Source organism: Vicia villosa, linkage group LG3 (assembly GCF_029867415.1).
Source record: "Vicia villosa cultivar HV-30 ecotype Madison, WI linkage group LG3, Vvil1.0, whole genome shotgun sequence".
NCBI lineage: Eukaryota > Viridiplantae > Streptophyta > Magnoliopsida > Fabales > Fabaceae > Vicia > Vicia villosa.
In genome coordinates, this window is record NC_081182.1 from 47,726,959 (window position 1) to 47,750,981 (window position 24,023).

Below are 24,023 nucleotides of genomic sequence, written 5' to 3' on the forward strand. Positions count from 1 at the left end.
TGGCTTAAAGGAGATTTAATTGAAACAAGACCCACGCAGATCTAAAGAGTTACTACAAGCGATCATATGACATCTCTAAGAAACGACGTGTCCAATCTCTCATTGGACGGCACACCGTAACCTAACCAAACACAAAACCCGCGCCGCACACGGATACCACTGTCATTACCCAAGATATAAAAGGGTAATTTCGTCAACATTATTACCATTATCCTTCTCACCCAAGGTCCTCCCCAAGTCTCATTACACCGATAATAAAGCAAACCAAAAAAAAAAAAAAACAAAATCTCAAACTCACTCTTTCAAAGAGAGAGAAACAAAACCTTTCGAGTTTTGGATTTTGTTGCGCTTTTCTTCTTCTACTGTTGTACTCAACATTTATATCTTGTTCCACATTTAACCCTAACCGGCTCGAAATCTTCTTCGCCGTGATTTCGGTTACATTCGATCTTGGAGATCTGTTTTCCGGTTAAATCTTTCGTTTCTCTGTTAGGGTTTCGCGTTATTGGTTAATTTTGTTAAATTAGGGTTTCGGGGATTTGGTGCGTTTCGTTTGATTTGAATTTGAGGAATAGGGTTTGGGGTTTTTGCTTCTGCGATGCCGCGAAGTTCGAAGCATAAATCTAGTAAGCATAGTTCGAGGGAGTACTCTGACTCTGAGAGAGATTCTGGTGTTAAAGATCGGAAGAGTAAGGATGAGAGGGAGAGTTCTGCTAAGGTGGTGAAGGATTCGAGTTCGGTTGAGAAGAGGAGATTGGATTCGAAGGAGGTGCACGGGAACGGTGAGTTTTCTGATGAATATGGTTCGTCATCGAAGCGGCGGAGGGAGAGTGGAGGAGATAGGTGGAATGGTGGTGATGAAGGGTCGAAGAAATCGAAGGCCATTGGGGATTCCAAGAGCGGTAAGAGGAGGGATGGGAGTGTGGGAGGTCATGGTGAAGGAGAGGAGGTGAAGAGGAGCAGTGGGAAGCATAAGGATTCTTCGTCAGCTGGTCGGAAGGAGAACTTGGAGAAGGATAGGAAGTTTAAAGAAGGTAGAATGGAGGAATCTGTTGATGAACCAGAGCAGCGTGTATCCAAGCAAGTGCTTGAGAATAATGGTATGATTACTTTAATTCATTTGTGGTATGTCTGTGCTGATTGCTCTTGCATTTATTGTTTGTTTGAACTAAAAGTAAGCACATTTTGCATTCTTATTCTTACTTGGAATGATCAGCCTCACACTGGAATCGGTACCAAGTTGAATGCTTTGTGTGTGTTACATTAGGAATTTGGAATAAAAACGAAGTTTGTAATAGTTCTGCAATTGTTTTTGACCGATTTGTCTTGCTGCTAATGATAGTGTTACTTTCAATACCAAATACCAATTTCTGAGTTTTCTCATATACTTGTCTGATGTTTCCCCCTCCTTATGATCCACTGCCTTTGTTATATAATTAATTGAGTTTATCCTTATTCCTTCCATTCTGTTTTTTGATGTTATTATTAATATACATGTCATTTCACCAATTTTATGCCTTATGATATTCTTTTTGAAATACCACCAATAAAGTTACACTTCCTCTTGTAACAGACCCTTTTATTAAGCACCATGTTTCAGGAGTATAAGTGGAGTCTGGTCTTCTTATTTTTCTTGTAGTAAACGGCTGCAATAGCTGCCACAATTGCATCATTGTGATGCTTAGTGGAATAGCTGCAACAATTGCATCATTGTTATGCTTAGTGGAATCCACACACCACGGAGAATGCTTATGTGTTGTGTTTTAATCTAGAAGTTGTAGTAGTGTACACCATTGTGGCCACAACCACAACTAGAAGGAAGTGCTGAAAAACCACAATTTTGTCCTCCACTCGTAGCCTTTTTAAATTATTTTTGTCCATTTGGAGATAGCGATTCTTAGAACTTTACTCATTTAAAGAATTACTTGTATGTATTTACTGTAAATATGCAGATGAGTTATTTTAATCTTTAGCTTTGGAGGCTAAAATGTATTTGCTAATTTGCTTTATCTTTGGTTTGAAAATTAGGAACAACGAACTTTGATTGTTAGTTATGAAAATGTGTTTTATCTTTTGTATTCTTCTATTTTTAAGCTCTTGTAAGTGTAGGCTAAGTATTGCTTATATTGTTTCCCAAAGTTTTGGCAAAGCAGCTGAACTGCCACCACCTCACTGCAATAATGTTTTGAGTGTTGGCTGCATAGCTCAGCAATCAGCCACTAACTACATAATTTACTGAATGAGAGATAAGATTTATTGTGAAGGGGTCCAATCATGCTGTGGTTGGGTAGTATTTGTACAATCAGAACTGTATGGTCTATTTTTCTCTCATACCACGTCCATCTTTTTTTGTGAATAGAAGATAATTTTAATCCTATATTAATTGTGTTGTAGTTTTGGCAAACTCTTTGTTTAGACTCCATCGGTCAAGTAAGCAAAGCTTGCACTAATGACATGGAATATTTTCTAATTGATATTGATTGGCAGTTAAAGGCAGTTTGGAATCATTAACTGGGAGATTTAAAATGAAATAAGCACATATCCTAAATGACTGTTAGGCATTGGTTTTTATTGGTAAATCTTTTGGTAATCAAACAAAATTACTATATTAGAGATTAAATGCGATGTTTATTAAACATAATATCAAAATTGTACTCATAAATTATGTCATGTAGGCCTCAATACTGTTCATATAGTTAAATTAAGATGATCACACTGAAATTTGAATGATTCAGTTATTTTGTAATATTGTCGCTGGCATGCTACAAAGATTTTCTTTCTATATTTTATTCTCTTTTAAGATCTTTAAGTCTTAATATCCATGAATTAATTGCTGAAGTGATAAATGTTTTATATGCTGCATTATGTCTATTGCATATTTTGTTGTCCCATTTTTTGTTTCTTCAGATTGTCATTCTACCTTTCTTAAGTGCTTTATTACAGCAGTGTTTCTTTCCTACCACATCTCTTCTTTTATCATACCAATCACCCTCTATTCATGTGGTATGAATTAGCGTTGCTTCGATTGGTAATTCTTTTTCTTGTTACTCTCTCTGGGAAGTAGGTACAAGAAAAAGTGTAATGTTTCCAATTCCTTTCAATCCTTTTGTTAAAATCATATGATGTATCATAATCACAGTTAATTTCATTCATGGCAATATATCATTTTACACCGTGTCATGTTCGCTTTTGATAGTTTTTATGCGCTGTTGCTATTGTGTTGCCCTGCAATCTATGTCATTTGAAAACGCGGTTAGTTAATGTTTTTCTCTTTCTTCTTTGTAAGGCTTACCCTGTGATTCACAATGTTTTTCTTGGACTGCGTGTCAGAAGGAAGTTGTTGATTTTATCTTTCTTTAATTATTTTTGCAGATTCCAAAAAAACAGACGAGTTGCGAAGCCCTGAACAAGATGTCCAGCTTGAGAGGCGATTGAGGAAGAAAAGAGATGGCTATGGTGATGGGGATAAGCATCAAGATGAGGTCGGAGATGGTTATGACAGGCATTTGTCTTCTAGAGATGACACTGCCAAGGATGGAAAAAAAAGGGATGATAGGCGAAACGAAGAAAAATATAGAGACAAATATAGGGAGGAAAAGGACAAGGAGAACAAACATCGGCATGACAAGCAACGTGACGAGCGTCCAGCAAAAGACCATACTACCATTAGGGCTGATGAGAAACACTCAAGGGAAGAAAAGAATAATGTAGAATCACGACCAAAGAGAACCAAGCATCCAGAGAGCGATAGGGACCATTATCGTGATCGAGATGGAGAACGAGACCGTGATTTTGAATATGTTCGTGATCGTGAGCGCCGCCATGAGCGTGATCATGATTATGATTATGACAGGGATCATGATTATGACAGAGATAGAGATAGAGATTGGGACTGGGACCGTGAACGGGATTTTGACCGTGAACGAGACAGGGACCGTGATCGTCATCGCGACCGCGATGGTTCACATGGGGATGATAGAAGTGGAAGAGGCAAAGATGGCGGGACAAAGAAAAGAACGTTAGATGATCGTGATGATTATAATGATTCTAAAGCTAGAGCAGTTAAAAGCTACTATCCTGACACAGAGAAGAGGAGTTTGACCAGCAGTAGGGCTGAATCTGATATTGACAGGGGAAGGTCTCTACCCCGACAAGCTCATGCAGATTCAACTGGAACTAGCAGTAAACACAGATCTTCTCCTGCATCCAATGCACATATTGGAAAAGATGAATATAGGTATTTTTAATTTTCTTGAAAGTTTTGTTGTGGCATTGTAACTTTATAGGCTCATATTTCCTTTGCAGTGTTGGTACTTTTCAGGTGAAATTTGGCAATTTTGATTTGTGCATTTTTTTTGGCTTCATGTGTCGGTACTTTGCATTGATATTATTGGCAAATAAAGATTTCTCATGTGATAGCTTTGCTTAGTTCCAATCATGATTTCTGGCATTGGATATAAACATATTCTTAAGCCATCTTATTTTGTTAATTACTAAGTGTACCATAATTTTTAAAATATGGGAGGTTTTTAGAAAGTTTGATGGAAATTTCTTTTGCTTTGCCAAACAGGGAAAATGTAACATGAGTTTGTTGGTGACGATTGAAATATTGCTTTGTACGGTTTAATTTTTATGCTTAGATCTAATTTCACTTTTGCTCAAAGAAGCATAACCATGGGGATTTTACCATTGTTATTAGTTATAATTGTTTGCTATTTTTGCTGTGTTTCAGAAATGCAAATGCTGATGATACGAAGTATAGAGACTCAACTATAGAACCGAGAACCAAATCCTCAAGAGATGGTTACTCCGGGATTTCAGATAGAGGCCCTAAATACAAACAAATGGAGAAACCCATTAAAACAGATGATTATCCTGCTGGAGACCTGGCAACTGAAAGGTCTTCCAGTGCCAAGGCTTCGCCAATGGGCTTGATGGAAAGATCTCCTCCCTCAACAAGCATTGAACGCAGATATATGAATAAAAGTGTTGTTAAACGGAATCTTGAAATTGATGAAAGTGGAAGAAGGAGCAGTACCGATGCAAGAGATGTCTCTTCCGATGATAGACTTGGCCGTGAGTTGACTCTAGAGAAATCACTATTGGACGAGCCCTCTCAAGCAGACACTAATTTTTATGGTAGGAATCAGAACAATTTGCCAGTAATTCCTCCCCCACATGGTTTCAGAGCTGCACTAGACAGACCCTATATGAGTTCTTTAGAGGATGATGGTAGAGATAACTCTAATACACGATACAGGAGAAGTAATGAACCTGCCTTTGGAAGAGTGCATGGGGGCAATTCTTGGAGGGCAGCTCCAAACTGGAGTTCACATGTACCAAATGGATTTGTTCCCTTCCCACCTGGGCCGGGTCATGGAGGTTTTCAAACAATGATTCCACAGTTTTCATCTCAACCTCTCTTTGGCGTTAGGGCTCCATTGGATGTTAACCATGCTGGTATTCCCTACCATATTGCTGATGCTGACAGGTTTCCAGGTCACTTGCGCCCACTTGGGTGGCCAAATATGATGGATGGTACAGGTCCTGCTCATCTGCATGGATGGGATAACAACAATAATGGGATTTCAAGAGATGATCCTCATATGTATGGTGGTTCTGATTGGGACAGAAGCAGGCACCCAACAAATAGCCATGGATGGGAGTCTGGTTCAGAGAATTGGAAAGAACAGAATAGCGATTCAAAGAAAGACTTGCCTTCACCAGCCTGCAAAGATGAATCAGTTCCTGCTCTTGTTGACAATGGCATGCCTCACCAGACCACTCGGGCATCTCAGGACGAACACAAACATGATGAATCTCATGAAAAATCTCCTGAAACAAAGTTGTCCAGTGTCAGTTCTCCAAGTAAAGTACCTTTGAACTCCTTGACCACAGCTGATTTTGAAAAGGTGCCTGATACTGTGACACCTGAAGACAATTCTTCTCTTTTTACCCGTTTCTACCTTTCCAAACTTGACATTTCAGAAGACTTAGTACTGCCAAAGTTGTATGACCAGTGTGTATGTGCTCTGAATGTTGGCAAGAAAGCGTCCAATGATGTTGTTTCTAGTACTGAACTAACCATGAAGGTATAAATACTAGAAAACTTTCATGCTTTTCTTCATTTTCTTCCAAAATTTATAAAAGCCTCAACAAAAATTAGTTCTTGTTTGGTGTGAATAATACTTAACCTCCTGAGTAGTAAATTCACTTTTGTTATTTGGCTGACCTTTGTGTATTTATATAAATTATTATAACTATTTTTTAATTATAAAATGCAATGCAATCTGACATTATCAGTGTTTCCTTTCCTGTGACTTAACAGAATGGTTCAAGGGCACAACAGAAATACGCTGCCACTTTTGCCAGACATTCACCCTTTCCAGTAGTTGATAATTCTATCTACCAGGTAAAACTACTAAAATATGTTAGAATGCTCTTGATTCCTCTAGACTTCTAACTATATGATCATTCTTCTTTTATCCGCGAAGTACTAAAATAATACTCATGGTCATAGAACATTGCATTGTCATCCTGAACACCTTCCTGAAGTTATATCCATTTTGCTGGCTTCAATTCTTTGAATGCATAAATACTGAAATGCTGGACTGTTGATGGGCGAATGTTTTTTCCAATCTGCAGAGAGCCATGGATCTATACAAGAAGCATCGGGTGAAACTACCTAGTAAGGGGGATGTAGATATATTTGCGGCATCCAAGGCCAACCAGGTAATGGACGAGTCAGTTCCTATTTCCAGTTTGGAGAATAGGCAAGTTTCTGTCTCAGCTTCTGATGCAATAAAAGATGCGCCAACACCTGTATTACCACCAAGGGAAGTCGAAACTCTATCTCCTGCAAAGGAGCAGTTGGAAGAGATCAATCAAACTTGCAGTCCAATGGAGCAAGATGGTGATTGTACCCATACTTTGAAGATAGACATGTCTAGTCCATCATCTGGGCCCGAGAACCAAGAGGCAGCTGTAGCAGCTTTGCCAAAGGAAGAGGATAAAGTCACACTTGATCAGCTGAGTTCAGGGGATGCTGAGGACAATCACTCCATTGAAGCAAAAAGTGAAGCACCGTTGGCCCCGAGTTTGCATGAAGAATGTGAGAGTATGAATATTGAAGCCACAAGTACTGGTTTTTCCCAATATCCGGATGAAAAACTGGGTTTTGGTGATACAAAGGGTAATCCCTTAGTTTTTGAGGATGGGTCTCCCAAAGCTTGTGATGCTTTGATGCTTGGTTCAAATGAGTCTGAGTCACTAATAATTAGCCGGATACATGATTCTCCTGAAAGTACACATTGAGACAATTTCTATTTCTATGCTTTTTATCCATCAGGTTTTCAATTTCTTCCCCCTTTTTTATTACTTCATTTTGAGCGAGGAAATAAAATGAAATGGCATTCATATTCCCCTAGAAATGCGCTTTTCAGACACTTCATGCATCTGTTTCCTCACATTTCATTTCTCCTATTTTTGCATATGTTTGTGCATGAGCATGTCATGGAAGGTAGTATATCTCGTATAGGTCACTCTGTTCTGCACGAATGGAATGGGCTTAATACGACTTGTAAGTTCAGTTTATTTAATATAAATAAAAAACTTCGTATCAATCCTGACTTCTCTGTTTTGTTTAATTTTTGTGCTTTTGCATCTCGTTTTATGTTGCATTTTCCTTTCTTCCCATACTATCTCTCTACACCTTTTTTTACTGCCCCCTACTTTTTGCCTTGGTATACGTGGTTTGTTGCTTCAAAGATCCTTCGGTATTAGGTAAACATTATTTTCAAGCCCACTGCGTTAAGACATTTTGCAGTAATTCTATGGATTTTACACGGCTATTTATGTCGCTTGAACCAATTTCTGTGTTGCAATAATAATACTTTTGGTCCTATTTTACAAGATCTTACTTTTAACATTTTTTATCTCACATTTTTTTTTAAATTGGGTAAGGAGAAAGTTTATTCATTACATGAATTATACTTACGGTAGAATTTAGCATGGAAAGCAGCATTTTGGTCTACCATGGGCCAGTCGCCTTTTTACCCGCCATAGCAGATTTTAACCTGCAAAATAAAATGTTTTTTTAAAAATCAATTCTCTCAAAAATATCAACTGTATACATAATTTATTATAAAATTATTTCATCATTTTAACTTCATCCTATCTCATATGATTTAATATCTCCCTTTCAATTGATTTTTATTCTTTTCTTTGAATGAACTAATTCTACCTATTTCATCACTAATTCTAAAAGGTTATTGTTTACTTTATGTTGTTCTTGAAGCAAAGATGATAGTTGTTTTGGGTTCAAAATCTGAAATTTTTCTAGAGAATATTTTTTAGGTGAAGGATATACAAAGATGGTGGTGGTTTTGGGTTCAAAATCTGAGTTGAAAATCTGTTTTGGGATTCATTGTATAAAAAAGTTTTTTTTTATCAATTTACTGGAATAAGTTTTTTATGTGACTTTTGAAATTTGTTTTTTTTTTTAGAAATTTGCCTTTTAAGAACAACATTGATGAAGATTGAAATAAAATTGTGTTTTTCCAAATTTGTACATCTGAACTTTTAGAGTAAAAGTATTGTGAGAGGAAAAATTTTGTGTTGCTCTAATTTTGTAGATCTAAATTTGTAGAATGAAAGATTGGTGAGAGAAGATGAACAATTAAAAAGGAAGTATTAATGCTGATAAAATAAAATAATATTATTGAATATTTAATATAAAAAACATTAAAAATTTAAAAATTAAAATTTAATAATAAGTTACGAGTCATTAATCTTGATCATCTAAATTAAATAATAATATATTAATAAGTAAAAAGGATTATGACCCATAATTTAAACTTTGAACTGCCTTTCAAAAGGACCTACATAATTTAATCAAGACACCAAGAAAACATAATACAATATACTTTTTTCATTTTTTAATTAATAGTTTTATTTTTCATTGAATTTCGTGCAACAATATCCATTCCATTGTAACACCTCTCACGTGTTCCTTGAGGTGTTAAAGTAAAGTTGTCTTACTTTAGATATCATCATGTGTGCGCGGCGATTCAAAGATAAATTTACTTGTGGTTCGATTCGGTTTTAAATGATATATTAAAAAAAAAAATTGATTTGATCTGATTCAATTTAACACGGTCTAATTTGGATTGATTTTTGGATATCCAAATTACAAATTACATTTTTATTAATATTATATAATATATATCATATAGTATATTAAAAGTTAATATTATAAAATGAGAGTGATAAATTACAGTGCCAATAATAAAAATAAATGGATTAAATTAAATTAATAAATAGTATTAAAAAAATAGTTATGATCTAATAATAAATTCACGTCACATATCATACTAAGAGCTCGTTTGGAACAATTTTTTAAGTCTTAAAAGTTACTTTAAAGTTAAAGTTAAAAATAAGAGCTTTTAAAATAAAGTTAAAGTTGTTTGGTTATGATTATTTTAAAAAAATTATTTTTAATTTAAAAGTTGTTTCGTGTGTGTGTGTGTATATATATATATATATATATATATATATATATATATATATATATAAAATGTGTATTATTTAATTGTTATATTAACATCTATAAGTTAGTGTATAGTAGAAGAAATTCATAATATTATTATTGAAAATCATTATACAATAAAACAAGATACAATATATAAAACGAATAAAAAGTTGGACAATACTAGTATGTACAAAAATGATGATGTAAACACAAGAAGAAAAAAAGAATAAATAAAACATAACTCTAGATGTTATGAACCGTAGAAAAAATTAAAAATTTTCCGTCTACTACATTAGCGCCTTTTTTTTAAAGAAAAGTGCTTTCGTTGGGATTCGAACCGCGACCACATGTTTTAAGCTCCGAAAAAGTTAGTTTCAACGCCTGTTTTACAAGCTCCTTTTATTCAATTTTTTGTCTTTAAAAAAAGCTACTTTTTTTCATAAGAGCTTTATGAAAAATGTGTTTGGCCCTCCATCTCCTTATAAGGAGAAGAAAAGTAGATAAAAAGTTGGGCTAAACGAGCTCTAACAAAAAAATAAATGAATAAAAATATATACATGTGGTTCGTTCAGTCTAGATCGGTTTTGAAAAATCAATCCAAAATCCGATTCAAACTAAGTGGTTTTCACAAAATGACATTCAAACACATTAAATAAATTTTAGTTTTTTGCAGTTTTCATTTATTTAATCGGTTTGCGGTTTTTATTTTGATTCAATTCATACCTCGATTGTTTTTTAGGGTTTCTTAATGCATCATATAGCATGGAAAAACACCATATGAAAATAGAAATGTATCTCTGGACGTTTCATTAGTCATTTTAAAACACTTCAGAAATATATTTTCAAAATAAATTTAGTTATAATTATTCAAAAACGAGTGAATTGTGTATGTTTCAGGTGTATCCAAAAATACATTTTTGAAATCTGTAAGTATTTTTGTATTTTCACAAAATGCCATAGTAATTCATAGAGTGCATTAAGATTTTTTTTTGGTTGAGCTATTAAGTTTATGAGTTCGTTCTCACATGCACATTTAACATTAATGATTTGTTTTTATAAGTTGTTTTCATACTTTCATATTTATTAGAAAAGTAATTAATTTTTTGATATTATGAATTATTTTAAAAAATTATCTTTTTTAATGATATGATACAAATAAATTATAAATTAAAACAGAGTGGTAGTCACATAAATTATCCGATGATACTATTTGTAATGGTGCAATTGGAAGGGTTTATGAGGGCGTGACGAAGACATACACATTACGTATCGTTCTTTCTAGGCCGCTCCTTTATCGGTTCAAGCGCCACTCTTTTAGGTAGGGCACCTTTTCTTCAAATATGTCGCATGGATCCTTCGTGTTTCTGTCCATAAAATCGCGCGAGTAACGTGTATTGGGTCAACAAACGACACATAGGGGGTCATGGAAATTTAATTGTGCTCTTTGAATTTTAAAGAATCAACTACCTATTTTCAAAGTGGTTGATATATCACAGGAAGCCTTGGATCCAGGCCTAAAATGACTATAAATATCTCGGTATCGCGATAAAGAAAGAGTTAATTACAAAACAAAAATATAAATTTATAGAGTTTCTCATCCATGTGAACTAGTTCTCTATCACACAACAATGTTTCTTTTCTCGGTATGAATCTAGAAAATAAAAATAATCAAATTTAAACTATAAAGTAAAATTAAAAAATAAAATTTAAAACTATAATCAAATTTTAAAATTCAATTCCCATTTCAAATGCACACTAGTTTCGTTCATATCCAGAAGAGCAATAAGTTAAACTCAAAACATGAATAGCAAACCTCTTTAGCGCTGGATTATAATCTCAATACATATTCCACCATTGTGCCTGATGCATATTTGTTCTGGATTTGTTTGCATATTTAAATTATGAAGGCTCACATAATCTCGATGTTTAAGTAGATTATGAAATAATGACATCGGTTGCAGCATTGGATGCTCGTTGTACATGGTTCAAAACCTTTTATCTTTTATTGTTCTGATCTATTATTTCTCTCCCAAATATGTATAAGAGAAATCTTTAAATTTGAAAAAGATAAATTAAAAAGCGTGGGAAAAAATTTCACGAGCCAAAACATATGAAAATTTCTTTACCCACCTCTCTATGGGGGTGACCCCCAGCGAAATCCCCCAATTGCCCCTGCTTCGGAGATGCATCTCCGAAGTTATTTTTTTTTTTTGAATTTTTTTTGACTTCGGAAATGCATCTCCGGAAACACCAAAAAAGTGGTGTTTTCGGAGATGCATTTTCGAAGTCAAAAAAAATTCAAAATCGTGAATATTTCGGAAGTTCATTTCCGAAAATATTCCTGCATATACAATTTTCCCTCCTTCGGGTTTTCGGGTTTGCTTTTTTGGAGAGTGAAAAAGAAGAAAACTTTACATGAGCTTTGGGAATATGTCAGTCTTTGTTAGTTGATCAAAAGGTTATGCCAAACGTCATTGTCACCGACCGGGACAATGCTTTGATGAATGCGGTCGATACCGTCTTCCCGACATCTACTGCGTTACTTTGTCGGTATCACATAACTTGCAACGTGAGAAGTAAGTTGAAACCGGCGGTTGGGACGAAAGATAGGCCGGATGAAAACGGTAAAGTTATCAAAGCTGGTGTTGTGGTTGATAGGATAATGGCGGCATGGAGGGAAATTTTAGATGCATACTCCGAAGAGGTGTATACCGAGAAATTGGTACACTTTAGGTCTTTGTATGGTTCCATTAAGACTTTTTGTCATTACGTCGAATCCACCGTTCTTGACAAAGTCAGGGAAAAATTCGTGTGCGTTTGGACAAATCGAGTTAGACATCTTGGTTGCACCACGACTAACCGAGTTGAATCTGCACATGCTGTCTTCAAGAGGTGGTTGGGTGATAGCAAGGGAGATTTGTGTCGGGGATGGGACATCGTGAACCAAATGCTTGAAAATCAACACAATGAAATTCAAACATCGTTCGGTCGGAGCAAGACGGTTATGGAACACCGGAATAAGGGCCAAATTCTATTCTCCCAATTGATTTACAACATATCCCCATCGGGTTTGAATTTTTTGTTTCATGAAGCGAAGCGGTCGGAGACCACGGGGCCGGATAGTTCTTTATGTGGGTGCACCATTAGAAAGACATACTGCCTTCCATGTGCTTGTATACTTTCAAAAAAGAAGAAGTTGAATTCACCAATACGCATGGATGAGGTAGCCGACCATTGGAAGAAGCTTCGTTTTGATGATTTTGACCCGCCGAAAGAAAATGACTCCAAAATCACCATCTCCGACGAGTTGGAAGTGATAATGGAGAAGTTTGCTAAAGCGGATGACATAATGAAAATGCACATAAAAGAACAATTGCGAAAAATTGCATTTCCGGAGACCACCGATTTGAAACCGTCATCTCAACCGGTTAAAACGAAAGGTGCATCGATAAAGTCCAAAATTACACAAGAAGACACATCAACAAAACGATATCCTTCCTACTTTGAACATGTTGATGCATCATTCCCGGATTCACCGACACCGAAGTCCAAGTGTAGTGGTAACAAAGGAGCCCGTATTTCGAAGCCACCTCGCACACCGCCGATCAAAAAATCACCCATTGTCTACATTGATGAGATGCCACTTTTTATGCACAAATATATCGATAACATCGTTGATGTTGGAGGCGACGACAATTGTGGATACCGGTCTTTGCGGGTTTGCTCGGTAAAGGGGAAAATAATCACACTTTAGTCCGACGGGAACTTATTGCGGAGTTGACTTCATATCGGGACATCTACGGCCGACTATATGAAAATCAAGAAAAGTTTGCGAAAATTCATGATTCACTTGTTCCATCACTTACCGGTATCGCCCCGGTTTCGAAGTGGATATCATTCCCCGATATGAGTCATCTAATAGCAAGTGCATATGATATGGTGTGTGTCGATTTAACGAGGTTTGGACTAAGTGAGACTTTCTTTCCACTTCATAGTCGACCGCCATTGGACGCGTCGAGCCGCATCATATGCATCGGGTATCTGCGATCGCGGCACTTCGTCCAAGTGTTTTTGAAACCGAGGTGTCCTATACCGGCTACTTCTTGTCAATGGACGACACATCGTTCAAATGAGGCGGAGACTTGGCCGGATCCTTTCGTTTCAAGAATGGCGGAGTTTGAAGAAATGATGAGCCAAGAGCGCGAGCAAAATAGAGAGCGGTCGAAGAACATACCTATTTTGGACTTAGGATCCACCGATTGGTTCGGTGAACTTTAGTTTGTTCCGGATCGTTTTTTGTTTGTAATGACCATTTTTGTATGTATTGTTGTTTATCATGTAAAATCGGACCGATTCAATACATATATAATATAAGCATGTTTTATGTCATCATTGTCTAATTTATGTCTATTTTGAATTCCTTTTGTATTTTTTACACAAAACACTAAGCAATCAACAAAATGCAAAATTTACATCTGTTTCTGCATAATTCGGAAATGAACTTCCGAAATATACTAGTCTGCCTCCAATTTTCGGAAGTTCATTTCCGAAAAGTCCACTGAGCAGGATAAGGTTTGTTGGACCATCATTGTTCCAATAAGCCTATAAATACAACACACTCTTCTTCATCCTCTTCACACCAGAAAACACAAATGACACAAACCTACCCCCACCTAGCATTCGTCTACTTCACCACCGGCTACCCGATGCCGTTCCAATTTCGCTTCTCGCGCGACACGCCGTTTGCGGAGTTGATAACGTCGCTGAACACGCTATTGCAATATTCGGAAAATCGAAAGGTTGTCAAGCTCGAGTACCGTTCGCCATCGCTTAACGACGAGGGAGACATTGAGTTCACACCTTTTGAGATCAAGAACGACGAAGATTTAGCGGTTTTGTGGACAACGTTTGACCGATTTTCTTCGAAGGGTCCGATCGAGTTGGACGCGAAACTTCAAAGATCGGGGGCCGAAGTTATCAAAATGTTGACTCATCCTCACCTACCCGTGTTTAACAATATGTAACTTTAATCTTATGTAATGTGATCGATGTAATCTTCATCCGATTAAATAAAGCGAATCGTTCTTGTTTGTTATTTTTCTTCTGTCCATACCTTATTTCGGAAGTACATTTCCGAATTCCTCAAAGGGGGTGAATTCAGAGATGAACTTCCGAATACACCAATTTTGTGAAAAACAACTTTATTTCGGAGATGCATCTCCGAAATCAATGTTTTTCATTAAAAAAAACACTTTTTCGGAGATACATTTTCGAAAACACCTTTTTTTTTCAATAAAAGTACGTTTTCGGAAATGAACTTTCAAAACAAGGGGTATTTTGGTAAATTCTCCAGAGGTGACCAAGAAGGTTAGGAGGTGTGTAAAGAAATTTCCAAATATATAATGAACTTTTTTAAATTTGAACAAAAAAAAGACAAAATCGAGTCAAATATGTAAAATCCAACGATTTTACAAAATTTTATCGATTTCAAAAAAATTTAAATTGTTTAAAATCGTCACAAAATACATTTTTACATGAAAACTTTTTTATATACATTTTGATATGAAATGTTAACCAAAAAACAAAAAGTATAGAGTTTAGGTTTTAAGTTGTCTCCCGTCCCAATAAAAAAAAGGTTTTTGTTGGGATCCACTTCATTCAACAATTCAACATAGACTTCAATTGATAAAAGATAATAAATAATCCTTTCTCAGTTTATTCGTCTTTAATATTTTTATTTGTTTCAAATTATTTATTCATTTAAATTATTCATGTAATATTTATTATTATTTTTTTACTAATTTATCCTTATTTATTACTTTCTCCGTCTTAAAATAACTATCATATTTAGAAAAACTTATCCTTATTTATTACTCCCTCCGTCTTAAAATAACTGTCATATTTAGAAGAAAAAAAATTGTTTCAAAATACTTGTCACTTTAGATTAACAATACAGTTTTATATTTAATTTTTCATATGTATCCTTTAACAAATACTCTTACTTTATTGTTTTCTAACTTAACATTAATGCTAATTTAAATACTCCCTCCGGTCTCAAATATAAGCAATAAAAAAAACTATGGTCTTAAATATAAGCAAAAAAAATCAATATTTATTACAGTCAATGTCACTATTCCAAATATACCCCTACAATTTTTTACATTTTAAATGTTTGCAACAATTTCGAAAGCAAAAAATAGGGGTAGAATTAGAAAGAGTAAAAATTAAATGCATTGAGACATTCTTCTTAAAGGGTGAGCTTTTTTGCAAATTTGCTTATATTTGAGACCGGAGGGAGTACATCAATAGTTAATCAGAATAATTTAGTAAAATCACTATTCTCTCTTTTATTTATTCCTGTTTCTTAATATGTGTTAATTAATCAATTGTGACAAATAATATGGGACAAAGAAAGTATATTTTAAAGGGTCATGCTAACGAGTGCCCCAGAGGCACTCTTTAAGCATTCTATTTAAAAAAAATATTTCTTAAATAAATTATTTATTTCAATTTCTAATGCATTGAATACAAGTAATTTTAATAAAACAAACTTTGTTATTCTTCAATTTCATCATACAACTTATTCAAAATAATGTCTCCAATCAGCTCCAACCAAAGACACTGAATATGCACCATATTCATGCAAAGTATATTGCAAACTTAATTGACATACAAATAGATAGCAAAGCATATTCCACTAAATCTCCAATTAAAGAATGATATTAGTTGTGCCTATTACCACTCAGAAACTTATAACAATAATAATACTAATTGATAGTACAATGCAACAGCAGCAATGTAAATCTTTGTTTCTTCTCCCGTCTTGTTACGATATTAATCACAATTCACAGTTACTCAAGAAATTGCAGCACAATTCACAAAATATGGCTCCTATGTCCCCACCCTTCTCCTGGGTAGTTCTAAATATTTTCGCTAAGTTACAATCATTCCCCTATTAATTATGTCGAAAACAAATTGCTTCCTTCTTTTACTAGTAGAAGAAGAGTTGAAAAGAATATTCTCTCTCTTTATATCAGTCCCTGGCGCTGTAAATCAGTGTATGTCTTCTTATTATAGATGTTGCCTTCTTTGTCTTCATACTCTTCCTCTAGATCTGGGCGCCACTTGTTTACTCCTTGTCTCTGCTGTATTTTCTTCCAGAGTTCCTTTGCTTCCTGCAATAGACCATGGTAGTGTGTAAGATACCATAAATGTCACATGTAAATAACAAAACCAAAAATGGTGTTTTGTCATTAACTAATTGAGAAGGATAGCAGAATCCCGGATAGAAACAATACTAGTATTTCAACTTTGAATGTTGTTGAGAAGTAAATTTATTCTGAATTCATGACGTTTCTTGTTAAAATTAACTTTCAAAACTGATAATATCATCTTAACAGTGCCAGCGAATAGATGTTGTCGTTAGGGATTTTGTTACCAAGGTATGAAATACTCAAAATAGCAGAAAAGGAATAGAATTACTAGAAACAGAATTGGAGCATCTAGCATTAACAGTAGTACGACACATTTGACAGTCTACAATGAAGTCCTCCCCAAAATAGTATTTTGTCGAATATGTCCAACAGAAAAGATATTCAGACTTTCAGAGTATAGATAAAATTGAGTTTCAAAATTCCCCCCATCTCTTTGCCCAATAAGAATCTTGTTGAAATGTGAATTCGGGTATTCTGAGATGGCACATTAGACAAACTAGGACCCGACAACGGATGTTAAATGAACAATAGGTGTGTCCCCAGAAACATTGGGAAATAAAACGGGTAAAAACGCAAACCTCAATTGATGTTATTTCATTGAAATTCTTTGTATTTGGTATACCCAGGCACCGCATCCCATGTTGATGACGCCATTCTTTAAAATGTCGTTCAAAAGCACGACGTCCCCAATAACTGTAGTTCCCACATATCTCACACTTAAATTCCTGAAATGCATATTACACTATTTAGTGATCAAAATATTGTGACCCATAAAGAATTCTAGAAATTTTCTTTTTAAGTCAATGAAGTTATCCAATGCAATACTGCCAACAAGCAAAGGACGTCGATAACAATTAACAACAATTTCTTTAAACAGTTTCTCTCTGCTCCTCAAGGAAAGAGATAAATTTTGTAGGGCCCAAACCACTTGAGTGATGGTCAAGACTCAAATAGATAACAAGAGCACATACTTTTAAGATAAATTCAACAAAAGAAATGATAATTTCAGTTTCCAAAATTTTAATAGCAAATAAATAATACCTGACCCAAGCCATGTAATTTATACAGCCAGTAAGGTATAGGCTTTCCATCCCATCCCATTGGTAATTTTAAGGGATTATAAATCTGCTGTTCATCATCTTCGCTTTCAGAGTCCTCTTGTGTCTCTTCCTGCAAAAATTATTTAATATTACGTATTATAAGTTGCCAAAAATAGATGCACAAACAATGTGAATCGGGAGGATAGATGAAAAGCTTGAGACTTTTTTTGTCTCTTGTTAATAATACGGACCATGAAACTTAAGCAACGACAATAAAGAAAGCTTCAGTTTGTCTGAAAAACCTAGCCACAGGCAAAATAAAAAAGAAAAGAATAGTCACTTGGTAAAATCAGTTAGGATCATATTCTTTAGCATCTTAAGTAGATGCCACAGTTGTCTCTTCTCAAACCTATATTTTCAATGAGGGTGGGTATAATGAATTCCATGAAATAGCATGTCCAGCTAGTTAATATTTTTCTCCTATAGTACTAATTTAGGTCAGCTCAAGTCATTCTTCTCTTCACGTCCTGAACAAAGCCTAGATGTCAGATGATGCAATCTTTAACAGATTACTCTATTCAGAAACATAGAAGTAAAAGATTCATAGCTATGCTCAAGCCAGAACTGCAAACAAGTTTGCACGAAGTGTGTAATCAAATCTTTCATTGAAGCATACCGATCAAATTCCATTGCTGGACGAATATTCCCTATTCTCCATATAAGGCAAGTCTTAAGGCATGCAGCGAATTATAACATTGTGTGCTTAACTGATAATCTGGGGCAGCTCATATCATGCCTAGCTTAAGCATTAGTTTATTTTATAGATGCCTTTACCCTCACTATTCTGTTTACAATAAGGATTTATCAGCTTTAATATTGTTGGCCTTATATAAACAGCCAGCTCCACATCCCCTTCAAATATAGATACGGGAAGTTCATGATAAACGATGAGCGTGCAATCATGAAGGGAAAAAAAAGTTCTATCTTCATTTTGTTTAGACAGACCAGTCATAAATATGATTGATGCAATGAGGACCAAAGCATATTGGAGATCATTTTGAATTTGAACCAAGACATATATAATTATAAGACAATATCAATCATTACACATGGACTTTAGTCCCTCATTAAAGCCATCCCCCAGAAGTTCAAAGCAAACAAGAAATGTGTTATATTAAGACATCCAAGATATAGAATGTGATTGGTGAGTGTACTCTTTTAAAAATAAATGAAACTGTTATGTGAAAAACTAAGGTTAAAGTATGCAGTATGGATCGCTAAAATTTGGAGTATTCATAAATGGCTTCAACTCACCTCCTCACGTTCTGCTTCAATTTCCTCGTAAGTTAGGGCTTGCTTCTTTACAATATTGTCTTTTGTTCGAACAATTGTCTGTAGAAAAATGATAAAAATTAAACATGAGAGAAATTTGTATACATGAAATCACTATAATTTATCTGCCCAAAATGTTGCACATAAAACCACCAAAGGAAACAATCGTCATTTTCTAACCTCATCTAACAAATCACACAGTCTATTCATTTTGGCCTCCATTAATGCAACTTCTTTCAAATTTTCTTGTTTTAAATTTCCTTCTTGTGGAGCAGCAGTCACCCCATTTTTTTCTGAACCACGCGCTCCCTTGGTAAAATGCTTTTTGTCCAACTTTTCAAGAGGTGTATGCTGCATGAAAAACACAACCAAAAAGAATAAGTTAAGCTGTAAAGACAGATTGTGCAGGTATAGCTTAGAGGAAAAAAGTAACTTCTATCAAAATTCAGGCAACCAGGGCATCTGTCAAGCAAATTTGAAACTGGGCTTGAAGGATTTCACTGTAATCTTGTACAATGTATGGTGGAAATATCGCTTGATAAATATTTAATGAATCTATGGTTTGATAGCATTAAAACCTTTAATAAATATTTAATGAATCTATGCCAGTTAAAGCATTTAAACTAGTTTGAACTCTCAGTTTGGGCCTATCTGGAAGATATACATGATTGACTCTGATGAAAGATCCCAATTTCTTGACTGAGCCTATGATAGTCAACTTGGAAGGACATGGTAAGAATACATCTCTTATTGAACTTGTTTTAACATTAATGGGTAAAAATCACCTTGGTGAGGAAGAGCCTATCTGCGCGTTGCTGCACAGTGCCGCCAGTTTTAAGTCCCAGTGCAGCCAGTGCCTAGATGAAAAGTCGGAACAGAAAGGCGTAAGAATGAGTCAGTTACCAAATATAGAGTTCTGCTAAAATTAGTGACTGGCAATAAAAGATGCTTAATCTTTGTAAATGAATATTGAAATTCAAGATATTAAGTTAATAAAAAGAGTGTGAATCCTTGTATTGCATATAATCAACTATATTGTTGATGGAATATGAACACCTATGTTGCATGGATAAGGGCACCTGGGTATGGTACTGATAGAGTTCTTAAAAGTCTAAGATACAGGTGCATTAATATAACCTTTAAAAAATATACATACACAAGAAAATTGAATTTAATTTAAACATCTAAATTGAAATTAAGTTTAAAAGAAAAACACAAATAAGCAGAATACAAATAATAAAAAGTGCTTATATATAAAATAAAAGAGGCTTAATTATAAGACACGACGACAAAACATGTCCTAATGAAACAGTAATATGAAAGTTATTCAACAATCAACATTATAAAATCCAAGCATGACTATGAATATAATCACTTAAACAGTGCCAATCACATTAAATATAATCTCTGAAAACTTCAAATGGATCCCATAAATCTCCACCAATATCCCATATTTTGCTCTCACTTATTTTACCAAATTACATTGCTTTTTTATCCATCAGGACATGAGTACTTAACAGTCTTACCCATTAACCCAAATTGAGTATCCAACTGTTTTTTAAATTTTGAAATTGTACTGTTTTTTAATCTTTTGTAATGTTATCATTACATAGATGCACAAATCATGTACAACAATAAAACTAATATGTGTATGTCTTCAGGTTAGAATACCAGTGTTTCACACGCACACACAATCTTCAATTTACCTCTTTTAACCTTTCAGGACCCACTTCCACAAGCTCTTCCACTGTACTGTAATAATCAAGATCAATTGCAGTGTGCTGAGCAGGTACATGTCCATTCTCCTGATTGACATTCTCCCATCTATGTACCGTTCCAGTGGCCCAATTTTCTTCAAACTCGTTTGTGACCTGCCATAAATATATCAGATTCCAGAAAAATAGAGAAGTGCAGCAAACTCACGAGAAAACTAGATGGTAAACGATGCACATCATTAATGACACAGAAAGCTTTAAAATAAGATACAGCTCCCTCCATTTTTATTTTTAAAATTTACATAGCTACACTACCTGCGTTTAACTTGCGTACATTATAATATAAATAGGCTTTTCATGGATATTTTTCCTTTACTTTTTTTATTCCCGAAATCATTCAAGTATTGTTCCGGACCCCTGCTAGCAACTATAAGCCATTATTAGCAGATGAATTAAAGATTTTGGGGGAAGTTACAAAACTGATAGATGAGCCTTACGATCAATAATAAAGTGCTCAAAAGTAGCTATATTCATAACAAATAAAGCTGTAGAGAGAAAAGACAGATTTTGGTGGGAGACATCCATAGTCTTTCAATATTTATAGGACCACAAATATTCATGGAGTTTTAACATCTTACTTCAACATAGTGTTATATTATAGAAAATGGAATCATTAGAAAAATTGGTAAGTTTTACAGAAGACCATAAAAATATAGAAAAACAGTTGAGTAGGTTGACAATAATTATAACTATAGTTACAAAAGACTTTGACAGCCCGAACATTTTCTCTGGATTTCAGCAAGATAAAAACTTCGGAAAGAAAAACTACTGCAAATCATTTAAAACAAATATTAATTAAGTTTCTGCACCAAAAAAATAAGAGCTAGGAGGCAAAATTTATAAACTACATCACATTCCAAGAGTAAAATGAGACTCAATTATGCTAAAAAACTACAAGTTGAAACCATGGCAAAATAAAATAAATCACCTTTGAAAAGATTCGATCAAGATCTTGCAGGGGTTCTGTCCGCTGGAAAAAATATATCAGATACTCCAAGAGATTCTCCAGGTACTCCCTGTACTGCCTGTAAAATAGAACAACAAGGACTTAGAAGACTATAATATAAATACTCCATATAAAACTACGATGCCCATAAATGCCAATGATCCACATATTAGATGAATAGAGAACACAACTCACCTGGTCGTTTTCATTTTTCGTGGAATCTTATCTGTTTCAGAAAAAACATCAAGGTATGCAGAATACTCAATTGGCTCTCCAAATTTGGAATTGACATACTGATGGTATAATTCATGCATGTCTAAGTATCGACCAAAAGCTTCCTGGAAAGCAATTTTCATATAATCAGTGATCAGAAAAAGTTGCAGGAGCATAAATTGTAAGTATTTTACACGAGATATTGTCTCTCTTAACAATATAATATTTTAGATTACGTCCTGCACAATCAATGTAATTGTTTTCTACAGAACAAATAGAACCCTTAGACAAGAAACTTTTCCCTGCATTCCGAATATATGGACATACCATTAAAATGTTCAATCACAAAGTCCGGATTTGAGGTAAACCTAAAAACCCTAATGATCTGTCACCACTATTCTGAAAAGGTGAAGAATTCTGGAATTCACCATTTAACCTTGTATCCCACATGCCATGACCCAGGGCAAAGTTGAATTTCAGCAAGCGCAACCAGCAGCCTTTTAGTGTTCACTGAAGCAACGGTGTTTTAACATACACAAGTGGAGAGAGAGATAGAGAGAAAGAGCAATACCTCTCCGCTGAACTCAATTTGGGGTTCCTCTTTAAGAATAGCTTCAGGATCGTCATTAGCATCAACAACACGTGCAACCGGATGCTTCCTATGATACTCTCGTATCTACACATACCACAAAACAACCAATCTGTTACACACACAGCGGATTCACAAATAAATGAGAGAACTCATCTTCACCATATCCAATTATTTAACCTAAGTTGCCTTCCACTCCCAAACAGAAAAAGATGTAAAGCCCTAAAAATCAAACAATTGGAATGGTCCCAAGTCCCAATTGATGCTACATCTCTTGAAACTAAAATATTATAAGAATAATGAAAATTGAAAAAGAAAAGGACTAAAACTAAAACCTCTTTGAGTCTATCGTAGAAGGCGCTGAAAACATTAATTCCAGTAGCAGTTTGTCCTCCCAGTGCAGCAATCTCATCCTTCCTTGCACTGTCTTTGTCTTCATAAATCTCAACCTAAAACAAACAATGACCATCATGATAGGAACAGAAGATGTAATAAAACCTAAAGAGCAAGCAGCTTACAAGTTTTTCGGTGGTGGAGGTGATGGTGTCTATCATATTTCTAACGCGGTGGCTCTGAAACAAACGATCCTTGTTGGATGTAGGCTCATTCTGAAGGTCCTTCACTATCAACCTTTCCAACCTCTCCACCTCCTCGTGCGCGGCACGAGTCACTTCCAGCAAAGTAGACGACATTCTCCCAACGAACTTCCTATGGACAACTCAATACACATTAAGTTTTGATTAGGCTTCAAATACAGTCAATTTCACATGAGTTCTACACCTCTTTAAATAAAATGTATAAACGAAACAGAGAGTGCTTAATGAATTGTATGTATTCGTTCATACATGAAGGGAAAGATAATGAGCTATTGCGACCGTGAATCGAACAATATGGAATAGCATCCTTACGCGAGCGATACATGGCCGCAGAATGAGAGGGGAAGGGAAATCTAAAAGTAAGAAGAATTGTAAAAAACCTGGGATTTGTCGCTGATTCTGATGGTCTTAGTTCCGATGACTGACAATTCCGCCTGCGTTTTTCCGGTGAGGTTTTAGCTTTGTTGAAGATGAGTTCAAAGCCACTCCGATGCAACTTGTTTCTGATACAAGGGCAAAGAGGCGATGGGCTCGTTTGGATTGGGCTCTCATGAATTGGGCTTGGAATTACAATCCCATCTTTATAAGAATTTAATCTGTCATCCTAAAATTAAATCAAACCCGGCACCCCACATATTTATTAATTCCAAAATTGTTCATGAATAAAGTTGAGTAAAAAGAGCAAATAAAATTTCCGAAAGTTCATTATATATTTCTGATTTAATATTTTTTTTCTCGTATTTTAAGCTTGAGGTTCATTTTAGTCTTTTAACTTAAAAAATATTCATA

General features: G+C 35.0%; 2 protein-coding genes across 2 annotated transcripts; one reads left to right on the forward strand and one right to left on the reverse strand.

Annotated features, from left to right (window-relative positions):
- The first annotated feature begins 209 nt into the window (after nt 1-209).
- On the forward strand, nt 210-7,356 carry LOC131661308 (uncharacterized). The gene is made up of 5 exons (XM_058930808.1): nt 210-1,100; nt 3,373-4,237; nt 4,733-6,092; nt 6,329-6,412; nt 6,646-7,356. The coding sequence occupies exons 1-5, from the start codon at nt 599-601 to the stop codon at nt 7,312-7,314; spliced, it is 3,480 nt and encodes a 1,159-aa protein (XP_058786791.1). The 5' UTR covers nt 210-598; the 3' UTR covers nt 7,315-7,356.
- Nucleotides 7,357-16,116: 8,760 nt separating this feature from the next.
- LOC131661309 (splicing factor SF3a60 homolog) lies at nt 16,117-23,759 on the reverse strand. Its single transcript, XM_058930809.1, has 13 exons — nt 23,615-23,759; nt 23,157-23,346; nt 22,974-23,087; nt 22,621-22,725; nt 22,032-22,174; nt 21,819-21,915; nt 20,822-20,986; nt 19,901-19,972; nt 19,296-19,466; nt 19,098-19,175; nt 17,785-17,913; nt 17,322-17,468; nt 16,117-16,704 (listed from the first exon to the last, which is right to left on the reverse strand). Exons 2-13 carry the CDS (start codon nt 23,328-23,330, stop codon nt 16,558-16,560), a joined length of 1,542 nt encoding a protein of 513 aa, XP_058786792.1. The 5' UTR covers nt 23,331-23,346; nt 23,615-23,759; the 3' UTR covers nt 16,117-16,557.
- Nucleotides 23,760-24,023: the final 264 nt, after the last annotated feature.

What these genes read in the sequence shown, in the direction of transcription:
- LOC131661309 (XM_058930809.1), bottom strand. Translation starts at nt 23,330, where the DNA reads ATGTCGTCTACTTTGCTGGAAGTGACTCGTGCCGCGCACGAGGAGGTG. An exon ending in CCTCCACCACCGAAAAACTT is followed by an intron (nt 23,088 to 23,156) that starts GTAAGCTGCTTG and finishes TGTTTGTTTTAG; the next exon opens with GTTGAGATTTATGAAGACAA. An exon ending in ATAGGCTCTTCCTCACCAAG is followed by an intron (nt 19,467 to 19,900) that starts GTGATTTTTACC and finishes TTTTTCATGCAG; the next exon opens with CATACACCTCTTGAAAAGTT.
- LOC131661308 (XM_058930808.1), top strand. Translation starts at nt 599, where the DNA reads ATGCCGCGAAGTTCGAAGCATAAATCTAGTAAGCATAGTTCGAGGGAG. An exon ending in GCAAGTGCTTGAGAATAATG is followed by an intron (nt 1,101 to 3,372) that starts GTATGATTACTT and finishes TTATTTTTGCAG; the next exon opens with ATTCCAAAAAAACAGACGAG. An exon ending in TTGATAATTCTATCTACCAG is followed by an intron (nt 6,413 to 6,645) that starts GTAAAACTACTA and finishes TCCAATCTGCAG; the next exon opens with AGAGCCATGGATCTATACAA.